General features: G+C 48.9%; 1 protein-coding gene across 4 annotated transcripts; it reads right to left on the bottom strand.

Moving 5' to 3' along the window:
* Window positions 1-2,721: 2,721 nt before the first annotated feature.
* On the bottom strand, window positions 2,722-17,044 carry KLF15 (KLF transcription factor 15). 4 transcript variants are annotated; one of them, XM_065642707.1, is made up of 3 exons: window positions 16,693-17,044; window positions 11,235-12,342; window positions 2,722-4,862 (listed from the first exon to the last, which is right to left on the bottom strand). In XM_065642707.1, the coding sequence occupies exons 2-3, from the start codon at window positions 12,275-12,277 to the stop codon at window positions 4,694-4,696; spliced, it is 1,212 nt and encodes a 403-aa protein (XP_065498779.1). In that variant the 5' UTR covers window positions 12,278-12,342; window positions 16,693-17,044; the 3' UTR covers window positions 2,722-4,693. The 4 variants fall into 4 exon arrangements, with proteins under 4 accessions (XP_065498779.1, XP_065498778.1, XP_065498780.1 ...); XM_065642706.1 differs by lacking the exon at window positions 16,693-17,044 and adding an exon at window positions 13,496-13,582; XM_065642708.1 differs by lacking the exon at window positions 16,693-17,044 and adding an exon at window positions 13,245-13,456.
* Window positions 17,045-17,277: the final 233 nt, after the last annotated feature.

Here is a 17,277-nt window from a genome sequence, read left to right as displayed (position 1 = left end):
ACCACCCTGCTCGAAGGGCTGCTTTGCTTTCCATAGGGGTGCAGCTCCCTGAGCTCCCCCACAAACTGCCAGGGGAAAAAATCCTCCATGTAACACAGGTCAGGAGAACAGGACCCTTTTTAGGGCATTTTGCCTTGGTGATTCCCAAGTGCAATGCTCCAGCAAGCAAGCTCTCCTCCTCCTCTCCAGGGCATCCTTTCCGAAAGTAGATGTTATCAGTGCAGCCTGACTTTATCTTATACTCTGTCTTTACCTTTCTTTGCTTATCTGATGTCTCAGTGTCCTACTACTCTCTGCCTTCTTTAACCCACTGTGTGTTATCGATGCGCGGTCTGTGCCACTGTTTGGGGCAAAGGGGATTTGGGACTTGTTGGTTCTGTTCCCATCTCCTCTCTGCGTTGCTCTGTGGTCTCAGATGTCACTCCACTGCTCTGTGTTTAGCCACAAGTCACGGTAATCAGGTCACCTTATAGAAACATCACTTTACTCTTCTTCTTTTATGCTTAGTCCTTACCTCTAGTGAATCTTCTCAGCTGTCAGCTCCTCTCGTCTCATAACACTGCTCCTTCGCAACTAGCTTGATGAAGATAAACAGCCAGAAATTGCCAGTAAAATCTTTTAGAAACATAAAGACATCTCACAGGTGTTAGGAACCAGATAATCATCATTATGTGAAGGCTCAAACACCACACACATGTCCATTCACACCTCAGAAACCCAATTAGAGATGATTTAAGTCAATGAGACTTAGGCATATGTGTAACAATGTCATGCTGTGTTTTGCCATGCAGAGTTGCTGAAGCCGGGACATAATTAACTTATATACAGTTGTGGCATCAAAGCACTAAAACATATTTTTATCTTCAAGAGCGTAAAGAGTAATTAGGCTTAAGGCAAGGCCACATTTTTCTCCTGAACCAGCACAGCCCAGGCAGGCCGGTAATTCAACATAGAATAAACATCAAAAACTTCTTGAAATTTCTGCTTTTTCATGACAAACCTCCGACAATATCATTAATTTGCATGCAGAACTAAATCTCCTTTCACAGCAAACACGGCCCTACTCTTTTAAGCAAAATGTTGCAACTTGATATAAACTTAAGTTTCCTTACTGGTATTAGCCAGAAAAACCCACACAATCCACACTTAGAAATCCTACTTAAAAGAGAAAAGAATAAAGGGACAAAGTGTTTCACAGAAAATACGTGAGGCTAAAACATGGCTTAGATCTTAGATTTCTGCACTGCTGTGCTCCAACAGCAGGTATTTTGCCTCACTCCTGCTTTAAGTATTGCCCCTTGCAGAAAAATAACAACTTCTGCCCCAGGTGTCTTGCAGGGTGAATTGCCCAACATTACGGCAATACCAGAACTCCAGAGGAGATGGGGAGGAGACTGAGATGCTGGTTCAAATAAAGCAGCTGGTTTTATGCACGACGTCGATAGGGTGAGAACAGAAGGGAATCACAGATCTGCTTGGTGCAGGCTTGCTAATTAAAGCATGTATGGGACTAGCGCTCTTAAACGAGCTGTCCTTAGGACTCTGGTCTTCAGGCTACAGCTCAGGAGGTAACAACAACCTGGAGCGAACAGAACTTACTCTGCCACATCCCTCAGTCGTCTTGCCAGACTCATAGGGATTCTCTGGAAAAAACAATGAGTGGTCTGGAGATCCCTGGCTCATCAGCTGGCGTTTTCTGGTGGCTGTTCTTCAGGGAGAGTCTTTAATCCCTACGTGCCCATTAGTCTCAGAGTGATTCTTGCTGGGAGAGGATCTGGACTCGCAGCACCATTGCTCCTGTGGAGCCTCGGAAGTGATTTTAACACCAATAACGTTGCTGGTTTCTTTTTCCAGTGGAGGCTAAGCAAGCAAAAGCACATAGCAAGAGATGTCCCGGCTTGCAGATCACAAGAGCATCGTGTTCACGCCCCTGTTGTTACGAACGGGAAGCAATGGTTGTTGCAGAACAGGACGTCTTCTCCTCGGGCCTGAGGCATCCTTTGTACCACAGATCATTCGCATCACTCTTTCAGACGTGGGATTTATAGAAGCGCCAACTGAAGTGCCTTGGCACCAAGACCGCCACCGTGCCGAGCCTTTCTTTCACAATCTAATCCTGTGACTGCTGGTCTTATAGCTTGCTCCTTCCATCCAAGGACCACACGAACATAAATTAAGTCTCATAGTATCAGTACGATGCATTTTTATCCCCATTTCACAAGAAAGGGAACTGCGGCACAAGGCAACTGAGTCCTTTGTCCTGGGTCACACAGTGAGTCACCGTCACAGTCTCGAGCAGACTGAAGCCCTTCCTGCTTCACGCTAACCACTAGAGCCTGAATTTCCTCAAAACCTGCTCGCTCTAATTTATTAACTACAGTTTCACTGCAGCTGCGACCTGTTCCACAGCGGTCAGAAGCTACGGAAGGCATCGGGGTCCCAGTGCGGCTGCGTGAGGGCTCCGGCGAAGGGAGAGCCGAAACATCTCGTGCCTCCCAAGAACCTCCCGAGATAAGAAAAACTTCTGAAGGCAACTTCAGATGTGTTCCATCATCCCCCTGTTACCCAGCACCTGAAAAGTTACATCCAAGTGAATCAAAATTTCAAGCACTGCTGTCCTGATTACAGAGCTGGCTACAAAGGAAATTAATCAATTTCAAGAAGGGATTTAAAATTTCCATTTTCATTTTATTGTCAAAGTAAATATATTTTTATGAAGAACAAAAGAAAATATACAGAATTGTAACTTATGTACACTGGCTTTATAGGTATTTTTGTTTCCAATTTACACAAATTTTGATATGTTATTAAAAGATATTTTATATAGATATGCATCTATGTACAGTTTTATTTACATACATTCATAGGATGTGATATAAACCAGTCAATAGATGATAGTTCATTTATATTAATTTCTAGAGGACAAAAGGAATGCATTCGCGTTAGCTAGACCTGCTGTCCTTGCACAGCGTGGGCCCCTGCTCTGCCTAGTGCTACAATCGCAGTTTCCTATTTCCCATTTTGCCAACAAAAAGACAAACAGATGCCGCCTGCGAATGGAAAGGAAATCTAACATCCATTATAAAATCATTCCTAATTACTGATTTCTATTTTTTTCTAAAGCCTCTTACAATCACCAGAGTTCAAAAGGAAAAACAAAGCAACGAGAAGAAACGCAAACAAAATCACTTGCCTGCTACCATCTGATTATTTGTTCAAATTCCCTTCTCAGCCAGCTACCACACAAATTTGTTTCTTTTGGCTACTGTTCTCACCCATTCGCCCACCCCAGCTGCACGGAGCTCTGACGTGGCTGTTGGGAAGGTGAGGATTAGCGCTGAAGATCACGCTTGGACAGAAGATCTCACGGTGCTGTCCCACCAGGCCATGACGCCTCCGACCCTCCCCTGGGTACAGGCACACCCTGCAAAACCCTGCAGGACAGTGGACAAACGGAGATAGCTCCAACCAGCGAGGTGGCGACTCGCCATGGATGCTCGGGACACCCCGTGCTCACCAGGCACCTCCAGGGCTGGGGCTCTGGTTTCTCCCCCAAGATCACACCAGAGGACAGAAGCGAAGACAGAAACAGAGCTCAGCTGGTACAGAATCACAGCCTGGTTGGGGTTGGAAGTGACCTCTGGAGATCATCCAGTCCAACCCACCTGCTGAAGCAGGTTCACCAGGGCAGATCACACAGGATCGTGTCCAGGCGGGTTTGAATGTCTCCAGAGAAGGAGACTCCACAGCCTCTCTGGGCAGCCTGGTCCAGGGCTCAGTCAGTTCTCACGAACGGCTTCCTGCTGCTTTACGTGCTAGACAACAGCTCTTCTGCTAAAGACAGTGGGTGCTGCAAACCAGAGTCGAAGGCATGGGCATCCTTTCAGCCCCACGGCAGCACAGCACAGGGGAAGCTGCACATGGGATGTGCTCAGCCACAGCAAAAGGCTCCGCTCCAAGCCATTTCATCCAGCCTGAGCTTCTGGGTTTGCTTGGGGTACGCCTTTGCTTAGAAATATGTACGCATGAATATATATACATAAATATTTATATATAGCCCTAGCAAGGGAAAAGGTAAACGTGAGCTGGAGAAATCAGAGAGGCGCATTCCAGCGCTCTTCACGCCTTGCTTCCCCCGTCCCCAGCTCCCACTGCTCCTTCTCCTATGGCCAGCCCCTACAAATCCTTGGCTCAGGCGACCCAAAAAACAAAGGAGTTGTTTTCATTTTAAAAGGAATTTGCTGTTTCCAAACTGGACAAATAGAGCAGCTTAATAAAAACTCACAATGAATGGCCTGTACATGAGCAAAGCCCTCAGGAATGCCAGGGCTATAATTAACTAGCAGCAAGCAACTCTTACATTTTCCTGTGCAGCAGAAAACAGCTAAAAATAAAACACTGCAATTTCCAAAAGAAGCAGCAGCAAAGAAGGGAAAGGTAGAAGGAAAGGAAAATAACATCCTTAAAAAAAAAAAACAAACAGCAAGGAAGAAGCACCCCCCTCCCCTGACCCAAAAAGAACTTCATTCTCAAATCATCTTTAAAGGACATGAGACACTCAGACGTGGTGGTATCAAGTAACAGCATTGACTGTTCTGTGGAGACAAATAAATTATCACTAGAAATATAGTGAGCAAAGTGCTGTCATCGGCTGTTGTAGGACGGCTGGGCGGGAAGGGGCAAGCGGGACCAATCAGTTCACGGAGCGGACGGAACGGTTGCTTCGTGGAAATCGATGCACCTTGACGTGTTTGGACAAATGGTCACTTCGAGCAAACTTCTTCTCGCAGACAGGACACTGGTAGGGTTTCACCCCTGAGTGGGAGCGCCTGTGCCGGGACAGCTCATCTGACCTGGAGAACCTGCAAGAGATGAGAAGACTTTTCAGATTTTTTAATTATTTTTTTTACATTGCTATGTGCCTCAGAACAGGGGGGGAAAAAAAAAAGTCCCCTCAGAGACACCACTTGAGGCAAAGCCCAAACACACAAACCGAAAGGGATACAAGGGGGCCAGTCTGGCCCCAACCAGTGATGGAAACACACAGTTATCAACCTCATTCCACTTCAACTCTGGACTCAGAGCAATGCATGGAGGCAACGTTTGTACCAACCTTGCCCTAAACTCAGTAACATGGGTACAGCTCAACAGAAAACAGCGCTGCTCTTGATCCTCCTTCCAAAGCCTGTCCCACATGCTCTTTCCCGCAAATCCAAGCACGGACCCTTCTCGAGCAGAGATACCAACAAACATCCTGCAGATGAGGTCTGCCCCAAGCTCCCACTGGCACGAGCACAACGGACATCCAGTAGCTGCATCTAGTTTGAGATAGACCCCAGATAACAGCCTGACAGAGCTGCCCAGAAGCTACATGGCTTATCAGATCCTGCTGAAAAATTGGCTTTTGTATGTGTTCCCACAGGGTAAATAAAGAGTCATTAACATCTCAGTACCAGAGATGCTCAACATTGAAACAGCTGAAATCCAGGTGGGCCCCAATGGCCGTTGGCATAGTCCCTTCATGGGTAAATTGAAATCAAGATTGAGCCTTTAATTACCAAAACTGTCTCCCAGAGTGATTTCAGTTTTGGCTATTTCCCACCTTCCATCTCCACAGAAAAATCCCCAAATAGCCACTATGAATCCCATGGGCTTTACTGAACCCAAATCAGCTAATCCTTTGGTCCTAACAGTGGGCCTGGCTCTATTTCCAGCTTGGATGTAACTGGGAGCCACAGGGTTAATTAATAATGTCACACTAAAACAGCCCTGTCCAGATGGGTACAAAAAATTCGCTGCCTGACAAAGGGCAATTAAGTGTTTTGTTGCCAGAGCAGTAACAAAGAGCGGCACAGAAAGAGAGCTTGCAAGAAATGGTATCAGCTGTTTATTTACAATAAATAAATGAAGTCATGGGTGCTAGCTGAATAAATGGGGGAAACAACATGTAGAAAAATGTGCCCTTCTGGAGCAAAATAACACATCACCAACAGAGTGAATACGCTGTTTTTATGAAAGGGGGAAAACAGGACTACTGGGCTCCTATGAATAAGTCCTTCATGCAAGAAAAATAAGTTTCCACATAAAGGTTTTAATTAGCTCTGGTCACCGGCCGCCAGTTGAGGAATAGGGCACAGGCACTGGGAAACTGGGAATGGTTTCCCCAGTTCCCACAGCTCTTCAGTCCAGGGATGCAACCCAGAGAGTGCTCAGCTGGCACAAAGCAGATGCAGATACTCACCGTGGGTAAGGCATGGTGTGGACACATCCCAGAGGAGCGTTTCTAGGGGGGGATTCTAGGGGGAAATTCCTTCACCCGTTCCTTGCTTTGGTATCCCCTTGGTGAAAAAGTCATATTCACCATTAAGAGCACCAGGCAGCTGCTCTAATGGAGCCATCAACCTGTTCCTTGTCTGCGACACATCTCCTTCATAAAGGCTAACAGAGAGGGTTCTCTTCTCCCCTAGTACTTGGGCGTTTGCTTTCTCCAGCTCCCCTGCTTCTCCCGGCCATGGCTTCCCAAAACCACAGTCTGGACCTGGGAGCAGCAGGTCCGGGGATTTCTCCCAAGTCCTTAGTGAGCTAGTCCCAGTGCCGCATCCCTGGAGGGATGCTCTTGGAGAGCTACGGACGAGTGGGACTAAGTCTCTTTCTCGAGAAGGTGGGATGTTGCCTGTGTAGACTTCCTCAGCGGGACTCAGTGCTGGGGAAGGAACAGACCTATTGCCTGTGAGGGCAACCACATCCAGGGAAAAGAGGCAGCAGATAGCAAAAAGCACCTTTGCAAAAAGCCATCCTCCTGTATACAGGCTTATCAGCCAAAGGAGTAAAACCAGATGTGGCCGCGTTGCCTCATCCCATGTCCTTGGCCACTGAGGTCACCATCTGGGACAGAACTGCAGTCGCACATGGCTAATCCTGCACAAGAGCTCTGCAAGTGCATTTTGATGGAGATTGCATGGATGGTGGGGAAGAAACGGGCGCATGTCAGGAATGAGCAGCTCTGCTCATACCCCGGGAGCTTGGATGAGTTCATCTGATAAAAATACACTCTGCCTCATAACGATGTCCTTAGCTGAAGAGGCAGGAATGTTGCAATACTGTTCCCCAGCACTCACAGAAAGATCAGCTTACAGAGCCCACGGAAATAAACCTCAAGCTGTTGGTGTGTTTACAAAAACACAACGCAAAGGTTAGGACAAGGAAGCCAGGAAGATCTGGTGGCCTGGCTCTGCAGTGAAATGATATTTGCAGCATGTTCCGGCACCGAGATCATCTCAAGAAAACTGTAAATAATCGCCAGTGGAATGCCAAATTCAAACAACAGAAAGGCACCCCCAAGGAACATCTCACTATCCCAAATCGCTGCCATTTCCAGAAGGATTCCTCCTTCAAAAGGAAGGTGGAGGGATCTGGGCAATCCCACAGCAACTAGAAGAGCCTCCTTCAACTTCCTATCTGGTGGGACCCCAAAGAACCTGTGACTACATCTCCCTTGGAGAGAAATCCTAGAGCTCCCCAACGTAGGACATGTTCTGTGTTTCCTGGCCATACAAAGATATTGATACACGGCTCACAGGGCAAGAAAGGTCAATAGCTTCAGCCTGGTGCTCCATGGTCCCTACCATGGCCACCAGCCATTGGGACCAACTCAGGATGCTCCTCTTCTCCACAGTGGAGAGGAGGCTCTAGGTTCCCCTTGCCCATCCCCAAAGCAGCGCTGCGGTAAACCAGCACCTCCTGCAAACCCCCCTGCACAGCACCAGCAAAAAAGTCTAATGCGGGACGCCTGCCCTGATCTGTCCCATGCGTGGTCCTCCCATACATACATTAAAAGCCTTTAAACCCTCCCTACAAACCAGGCAAAGCTTTTATCCCACACTGTCACCTGCGGAGCCAGCCGTGAGGAAGCACCTCCAGCCAGAAGATGCGGGACAGCACTTAAACTCTATTGCCTCATCCCCCAGGCCCTGCAAGAACAGCAGCTTTGCACGCCGCTGTGCCCGGGAGGGAAAGCCAGAGCTTCTCCTGCTCAACGCCGTGACGCAGCTGCTGGGGACCGGCCCCCGCTGCAGCTCAGCTTTTTGGTCAGGCTGTCTCAGGACCAGGACTAACCAGAGGCTGCCTGTGCCAAAGGTATAAGCTGGCATGACACGGATCAGCGCGCCGACCGGTACAACGGGCTGTCGACCGCGGCGGGTCACCGGCCACTTGTGAACACCTCGCTGCTGCCTGCAGAAAACAGCTCTTGCCCCGTGCCAAGGAAGGGCACGAGCAAGCAGGGTTCAGCCTCCTCCAGGGAAGTGCTTGGGGCTCTCCAGCTGTCCCAAAGGGGTTAGCAAAAGGGTCTGCTGTGTGCGCACCCCTACCTTGGTGCATTTAAAGCGCGCAACTTCGTCATAGCAGGGCTGCCAAGAGAGCTGGGAAAGCTTTAACCCCCCGACAGCTCAGCTACTTTGTGCTAGGCAACACTTTGTTTTGTTTTTGAAATTACTATCTTCAGTGAGGTCAGATCTTAAGTGTCTTTGGTGAAAAAATAAATATGCAAGCACAAGAATGTAGAGAAAAGAGAGTGAAAAGCAGAGCCCAGCAGTGGTTTAGTGCTTAAATCCATCCAAGATGATATAAAACTGCAAGCAGAGAGTCCAGATGCATTAAGTCATGTGAGATCACAGCTCTCGCTGAACTTCTGGAAAAGGTAAACATGTTTTATTGATGAAAGGGGACTGAGTAATTCCGCGCTCAATTTGGTCTGGCCTTTGATGTGGGAGCAGCGCGTAGGGGATGTGCAGGAATGTCAGGCCGGGGCTGAGGATTGCTGGGAGCGAGGGAAACGGCCTCCACTGATGGCTACAACCCCCCCTCGGAGCAGAGACCTTCCAGAGTTTGGGGGGATTGGGGATCGGGGAACCAGCCTGGGCTGTGAAATGCAACGAGAGCAATAGAGAGTTTGAAAAGCCCTTCCAGCAGCTGTTTGTGGACAAGACATGTGCTCCTCATAGCTAAGGTGATTAACTGCTTGTCCCTGTTGGGCTCCTCATCTTTAAAAAGTTGTGGCTGGCTGAGGGTGACAGCTCAGGGTGCTCCCGATCACGGGACCTGCACTTCTCTTGTCCCACCTTACACCTGCGTCCTGCTTTTGATGCTCACCATTTGCTGTACCGCTGGGAAAAGGCAGGGACCCCGATGTAAATCCAATCTCCACCCCTTACCACCTAATATTCTTCCTAAATGTTCTCCTTGGTTCTGCAGCCTGGAAAACACCAGCTCTGTGGTTAAGACAGAGCTGCAGAAGGTCACCTACAGGCAACACCTCGGGCTCCTGATCCTGAGCCACAAAAGTCACTGGGAGTGTTGGTATAAATCCCAGTGGAGATCAGACAAACCCTCACATGCCACATGCATTTGTCACACACACACAAAAGAGAGTTTTGCTCACATCCCAGCGCAAGGAAAAGGGAAAAAGGGAAAAAGGGAAAAAGGGAAAAAGGGAAAAAGGGAAAAAGGGAAAAAAAAAGGGAAAAAGGGAAAAAGGGGAAAAAAAAGGGAGAAAGAGGGAGAAAGAGGGAGAAAGAGGGAGAAAGAGGGAGAAAGAGGGAGAAAGAGGGAGAAAGAGGGAGAAAGAGGGAGAAAGAGGGAGAAAGAGGGAGAAAGAGGGAGAAAGAGGGAGAAAGAGGGAGAAAGAGGGAGAAAGAGGGAGAAAGAGGGAGAAAGAGGGAGAAAGAGGGAAAGGAGCATGACACCCCCAGGCAGGAGGCACATCTGCTGCCTCTGCACACGTACTCTGGCAACCAAATCAGGAGCGAGTGGCTCCGCTGCAGGTCAGGAGCAAACCAGCCTGTGGCTGATGGGACCGATTGGCTAAATAACGTGGCTTTAATTTCAGAGCATCCTGAGCAGCAAGACACGGAGCCCGGCTCATGAGAGGTGCCAGCAGCACGAAAAGCAAGAAAATCACCACCAGTTTGCAGAGCCAGCATAAACTGAAACAGGAAAGAAAAAAAAAAAAAAAATCAAATAAATCAATTGCATTGATCTCCTCAATCCCGCCAAGAGGCAAACTTCAAATTGGCCCAGTTGGGGAGCAGAGGATTCAGCCCCTTTCTGACCTTTTCCCTCAAACCAATCCAGCCATCTCTAACTGCTGCATGGCTCACATACTTCCTTTTTTACACAATCCTCTCCTGTTACTTTTTACCTCGTCTGTTCCCCATGATCACAATCCATTTCCTCATTAGACATTGCTCGCTGAAGCTCTGCAGGATATTCTTTGAAAGAAATCTGGTTTAATTTAATAGAAAGGAGTTAAGGTTTTGTTTTCTCCCATCATAATTTGTAGTGCTCTGTATTAACACTCACCAGCAGGCAGGCTAGTAACACAACTAATTGCAAAGAGGGGGGAAGGCTTCCATCAAAGCTTCCTTAAAAGTTGATTTTTTTTTAAAGAAGTTTTAATTTTTCAACTAGTGTTAAAAATAAATTTTTAAAAACGAAACAAAAAAAAAAAAACGAGAGACCCTCTGTGAAATGTTTTGCTCAATCAAACCTGCAATCTTTCATTCAGGCGACGCTTAACTCCACCTCAGCCTTCTGGTTATGCTGTTACATCTGACAGCTTTTAGCAACTTTGAGTGGCACCCACGCATTTTTTCTGAATCAATGCAGAGAATAAAACCCCAAGCATGCTGGAGTGTCACAGCCAGCATTTCCAGAAGGAGTGGGATGGAGTTCATCTTCTAAGAAGCTGCACAGAATATTGCTGCTCTGAACGCCACTCGTTTGTCACAGCCCCTCAGTGATCACGTTCAGCCCCACACACAGGGATTCTGCCCTAAACCATCTACTCCAGTTCCAGCCCTCAGCTGGTACCAGCCAAGCATCTGCTGCAGCTGGTGTGTTGCAACCAGACCAATGTGACCTCAAGGCATTGCCTGCAGTAACAAGCTTAATCTGACCCTCTTGGAATGAAATACAAACTACAGTGGACTGCTTTGAGTTTGTTTCAAGACACTTAAACAGCTGGTGCCAGCAGGTGATGCATTGCTATTTAATTTATCAAAGCCCCTGGACTACCTACCAGGAAAAAGAAAAGGTCTTAATTCTCAAGCCAGATGAACAAGTTATAGGAATAGAAACAATAAATCAGAGTGCAAACCTACTTGCTCGGCAAGTTAAGTTGAGTGAGCAAAAAAAAGGGTATGGGGGATAGGACAGCGCTGCACCCCAATACTAACCTCCATCCGCAACCCGGCCACGTGCATGCAAAAGGTTTTTCTCCTGTATGCCTCCTCAGGTGGGCTTTCAAATGGCTGCTTTTCGTGTACATCTTGGTACAACCAGGAAAAGAACATTTGTGCATTTTAATGAGTTCTGCTGCGGGGTTCTTTTGAAATTTCTGACCCATGATGATTCCCGTCTGACCCTGGATCATGCCTCCTGGCCCAATTGGCTTGGCGGCGATGGGGACGGGAGCAATGCGGACAAATTTAGAGGACAAGTTCAAATTGGATGACTGAACTATCTGAGGCACAAGGGCAAATGTCTGTCCTTGGATGTTGACTAGGAGCTGTGCAATTTTAACATTCTCTTGTGCTGGTCCTTGGGAACTAGGGCTGGTGTTGGACTCCTGTTTGATCTGTACAGGCTGAATTTGCAGCATAACCGGTATCCCATTCTCCAGGGACATTCCTCCATTCGAAGCTTGGCCACCTTCCGCTGAGCTGCTCAACTGTTCATTTTTACTCTCTTTTAAACTAGCGCTGGGTAACATATGGTCTTTTTGCTGTAGCGAAGCAACAGAAACTTGGCTGCAAGATCTCAAGTCCTTGGTCTCACTTTTAGGTCTTTCTTTGAGCTCCAACTCCATGTTCTCCTCCAGAAACTCCTCAATTTCCTCAAGCGTGGGCTGAAATGGTCCAGAGTCTTCCATATCCACAGCAAATTCAGGCAACCTAAAGTACTCCTCTTTCACTATCGGCTGAAGTCTCCTTTTGTCCCACCATGACGCGGCGGTGTTGCCCAAAGATGCCTGGGACAATAAATAGTCTAAGATACTGTCCTGACTTTCCGCACTGGACGTACTTCCATAGCTGGAGCTGAGAACCTGGGAGTCAGGGCTGGAACAAGAACAAAAGCTGGACGAGTCGCTGTCATCTTCCGACAGGGGAGAGGGCAACATCTGGTAGGACCTCACCCCTGCTGTCATGTCCCCAAAGTATCCAAGAGAAGACCTTGTAGATGAAAAGGATTCATCAGTAGGCAGCAAGTGATCCACCATTCCTGAGCGATCTCCTAGGGTTATCCCAACAGCATATACCAGGCAGCAAAAGTTCAGGTGAGAGCCTGAGTGTAGGAAAACAAAACAGCAACAGTCAGAAGCTGGTTTAATCATTTATCTCCGTGAACTAAAGCTCATAAAGCCCTCTAGCTCACGGGAAAGTCCAAAGCATCCAGCCTCACTGAGTACACACGCTGCTACACGCTCTGATACGTCTGTACCACCCCCTAAGGACTGCCAGGGACAAAGCATTTTGCAGGATTGCACCACGTATTTGCAAAAGAAATCTTTCAGAAATCATTTCCCAACTGAACGCGCTCTAGATTTACGGCTCCCTTCCAGAATATTATTAGCAAGAGAAAATAAACCATGGGCTTTCACCTAACAGTGAAATCTAGAGCCACAGAAGGGAATGGGGAGGAAAAAAAAAAAAAAAATGAAGTGTTGAAATTTTTACCACCCAGAAAAACAAATTAAAAAAGAAGTTAATTGCTGGTGGCCATAGAATGCAAATCCTTTCCTTATCTTGTAGCTTTCCACCAACCTTATTTTTAACTTCCTCAGTTCCACAAATATAGGCTAATCAGCATAATGCAAGGACCAATCTGTCAGGAGCCAAAAATATTTACTGTGCTTCAGCACTTACTAGGCGGATTTTCCCCTCCAGATGCCATGAATCAGTGTGCCAACGTCATCAGCACCTGCACTGCCCCTAATAAGGCTGGCGCTGCGCTAATTACCCTGCCCTGGCACGGCAGCTGGCGGCCGGTTTCACTCATCGCTCCGTCCTCCCCTCTCTCCGGCTACGGAGGTCGAGGTGATCTGAACCTCCTACCAGTTCCTAAACTGGGAGCGGGTTTGTAGGGATCCCCAGCATCCCAAACCCACGGCGGGCAGCCGTGCTCCCAGTCTCCCCCGCACCGTGTCGAGGCGGCGGGCGGGCAGCATCCCGCAAGCCGCTACTCACATGAGCCGCAATCCCGCTGCAACCCCACGGAGCCACGGCAGCAAAATCCATCCTCCCTGGAGGGATTTGGGGAAGCGAGCCCACCGCGATGCCCGCCGACAGCAGCCACCGACCCGCACTTTCCCAGTTAAGCCAATCAAACTTCTTAGAAAGGTTTCTGGGGAAGGCAGGAGGGGCATCTGCATGTTTGTTTTCTTTTTTTTTTTTTTTTTTTTTTTGCCCCCCAGAGGGAAAAAAAAAAAATTGCTTACAGAAGGAGAATATGCCCCTTCGAGAGCAAACGCAGAGACCTCCGCACGGAGCAAACACTGGCCCTCAGTCATTCGCTCAAGGTGACTGATTGAAAACAGAGCTGTACATGTGCATAATAAAACAACTCTTTCTGTGGAAGGTATGCGGACTGCAGAGATAGGAGTCATTTGATCAGCCTATGAGGGTTTGTGCGTGTGTGAATTAGGAGGCATGTGACCCAGCGTGAAGGAAATGCCAGTCAATCTTGTTACACGCTGTCATTTTCCACAGGCTCTGCCGCTGCGCTTTGGACGCTTTGCCATGAATAGTCAATAGCTCCCAGTTTTGTGCAGGGAAGGGGATGGTTGTCACTGCTATTGCAGAGCATCCTTGCTGCCTGATCTCCAAAAATTTGCCCCGTCTTTGCCATCTCTGGAGAAAAATCAAAAGGCGTCTATGCGCCCCGTGCTGCAGCGAACGCAGAGCGAGATATTTTTACACGACACCCTTAAAGAGCTCTATGCCAATAGCAGCATCTATTAATATTTCACAGGGAAAAAAAAAAACCATTTCTTAAAGATACAGCTTCCTCCTTCATAGGCATGTGGGGGAAGTAGAGGCAGGTTGAAAGACTGACTTAAAAGTAAGATTGCACATTTTCCTGGTATGCCTGGCCCGCCGTCAGATATGCCTCTGAACAGATAATGAAATACCCACATGCGCCGAACACGAGGAAGTTCAAGCAGAGGTTAGCGGCTCTGTCTTGTGACCTTAGCCTATAATCATTTCTTATAGTAAAAGTGAAAAGTCAGAAGAGCCAAACGACTTCTAACACGACTTCTTTTTTTTTAAATCTCTGTGTTGACAGAGAGTTCCTCCAGAAGCCCTACAGCTGAGCTAGTCCCAGTTTGGAAACAGAAAACGCAATCTGCTTCGGAGAAGTTTGTATTGGCTTCCCGTAAGAACTCACCCAAGCAGCTTGTTTCTGTCGTGCACCAAAAACTGGTGACTGCCCAGCGCAACGTGGGGCAGAAAGGGGCACTTGCCCTCAGATGGTTTCTGATCTTCCCTCCTACGTCTGCATTGTTCCAGCTGGAACTGCTGAAGAACGGTGCTGTGAGTGAAATCTGGACTGCAATGTGGGGTTTTTTTCTAAGAAAAGCTGTCGTGCTCTTTGCGTGCAGGGAAAGAGCACGCACCAAAAGCAGTTGGTAAAGTTAGTTAAAAAAAAAAGAAAAGTTCAAGTTTTCTTTAAATGCCTAGGAACTAGGAAGCCACATTACCAAAATATCTATATATTTCACTGGGAACAGAACTAAACCCTAATTTGAATAAGGGCTGAAAGGAGGGGGGAAAAAACCCCAACAAACTCCTAGCAACTGCTGTGAGTAACGTATCTCAGCAGCAAACAGCCAGCGTGCTTATCCCCATCTCTTTTGACAAGGAGCAATGTCACTCGGTGTTACCAGAGTCATTTTGGGATGGCAGGGGACTGTCAGAGGCAAACAGATCCAGGCACACTACGGGCCAGATCTGCTTTCTGTGCTCTCTCAAAACTTGCAGAGCAGCCAAGAAGATTCTGGGGAATGCCTGGAATGCAGGATCGAGCTGGAGCTATATTTTATCCTACAGGCCAGACTAACAACCAAAAGGCTTTCATCCCTATTTTGCCTGAAGACACAGCCAAAGCCAGAAGATTCAAAAAAACCCAAAAAAAGTAGGGCTGCACAAGCTATGAAAACTAATGATGCTGTTTACATAAAGCATTTTCACCTCTAGGAGCCCTGAAAACACCTTAGAAATGTGAGCACCTACACAGGGACCTCAGTGCCCGAGCCACTGAAAAACAGCCCCTTCTGGAGTGAAATACCGCAGCTGTTCAACAGCACATGGCAGCACCGCGGTCTCCAACTTTTAAGAGTTCCCTGGGTTGTTATGATGTCCTTTCTGCCATAAACATGGTGTTCTGTTTAAAACCTGTCCATCTAATCACCAGCTGAAAAAAAAAATAACAGCAGCAACAACAACGAAAAAACCCCAAAACAAAACAGAAAACTGAGAAGGCTTATTCTGACTCGGAGTAACATTAAAACGTTAAGTCCTGGGAAGCTGCTGAAACACGAGGACATATTTCCCAGCCTGTCATTTCTGGACAGTCAGTCCAGGGCAACTGATCGCACGGCGCTGTATGGGCTCAGATACGCTGACAGTCATTTCCCATGCATACTGCTACAGCTCTTCCGAGTTTAGCACTAATCTCTTTATGGTTTTCCTTGTTCCCTAAAAGATTTTAAATCTGTTCAGGCGGACTCCTGCTCCACAGACAGAGCCATAAACCAGGCAGCAAACCAGGCCCGGCGTTTCTAAGAAATTAAAATAGAAATGCACGGGGAAAATAAAGAAAAAAAAAAAAAAGGCCAGGAAACCCATTTGCTCTCATGCCTTCTGCAATGTGGCTCCTGGAACGGCTCCCCGGACACGGCGCGGGGGGAAGACGGAGGGTTGCTCAGGGTCTCCCAGTTTCTTTCCAACCCCACCGCCTCTGGGAAGCTGCAGACACATTCCCAAAGCCTTGTTTTCTTGAAAATACCCCCCGTCCACCTCCAAACTTTGCCTTCCACAAGAAGATGCTCTTTACCTGCAGCGTGCACTGGCCCCCCTGCTACCGAGCGCCCCCCGCCGCCTCCCGCACCGCGGGCTGCCCCGAAACAACGCGGGGGCATCAGCCGGGCAGCGGAACCGGCCCGAGCGGGGGGGCAATTCCCACTCCAGAACAAGCACAGCCAGGTTTCCACGGCTGCAAAGCATTTGCTTGTTTTGGAGGCTTTTGTTGTTGTTGTTGGGGGGGGGTATTATTTTTATTGTTGCTGCTTCCATCCCTTTTCAGGAGAGTTTGGGGGCCCGAGCTCCCCCCCCACACACACACCTCCCGCCGTGGTCCCCAGGTCGCGATGACCGGGAGTAACCCCCCCCCCCCCGCCTGTCACACCACAGCACAGCTCCGGCCTGAAAATAGCCCCCCCAGCGCTGGCCGCAGCCCGGCCCCCCCGCTGCACCCAGGGCGGGGGGGATTTAACCTTCCACCCCCCCGGGACCGGGCAGCGGCGGCACAACCAACCACCAGCCCCCCCCCCGGGCCACCGGTGCTGCGGCAGCGGGGGCTCCGCTGGCGGGACGCGCACCCGCGCAAACCTCCGCGGCCCTCGGACACCCTTACCTGAACTCCTCTGCAAGCCGGGGACGGCGCGGCAAAAAAAAAAAAATGCCAAGAACGCTCAGAAGAATGCAAAAAAACAATGAAAGTTAAAAAAAACAATAATCACAAATATAAGAATAAAAAGCAAAAAAAAAAAAATTATGGAAATTAAAAAAAAAAATAGAACAGCAACAAGACGCAGAAGACCCCACGACAAGCAGAAGGAGCCCCGGCGGGGAGCGGAGCGCGGAGCGGCGGGAGGCGGGCGCAGCTCCCCCGGGAGGCGGGTGCGCGGCTGCGGAGCGCGGCCCCGCTCCCGTAGTACTATATCCCCCTCACAGCACGGGCTCCCGGCGGGGGAGGCCGGGGAGAGGCTCGACCGCGTCCGCCGCCCCCATTGGCCCCGCCGCGGCGGAGGCCGGCCCGGCACCGGCCTCAATGGGAACCGCCGCACCGCCCGGCCCGGCCCCCGGGGCGGTACCCGGGAGGGGCAGCGCAGGGACGAGCCCCCGGGGCGTGCGGGCTCCTGGAACGGCGCAGACCCCTGGAGGGGTGCACGTTTTGGGAAATGTGCAAGCCCCTGGAGGGGTGCACGCTCTTGGAAGT

Source organism: Caloenas nicobarica, chromosome 11 (genome assembly GCF_036013445.1).
Source record: "Caloenas nicobarica isolate bCalNic1 chromosome 11, bCalNic1.hap1, whole genome shotgun sequence".
In the NCBI taxonomy this organism is placed as follows: Eukaryota; Metazoa; Chordata; class Aves; order Columbiformes; family Columbidae; genus Caloenas; species Caloenas nicobarica.
Note: the sequence above shows the minus strand (reverse complement) of the source record. Positions and strands in the feature narration are given on the sequence as shown.

Bases quoted from the DNA above. Each gene is read 5' to 3' on its own strand.
- KLF15 (XM_065642707.1), bottom strand. From the start codon at position 12,277: ATGGTGGATCACTTGCTGCCTACTGATGAATCCTTTTCATCTACAAGG. The intron at 4,863-11,234 runs GTTAGTATTGGG...CATCTCTTGCAG, and splicing joins TGGCCGGGTTGCGGATGGAG to GTTCTCCAGGTCAGATGAGC.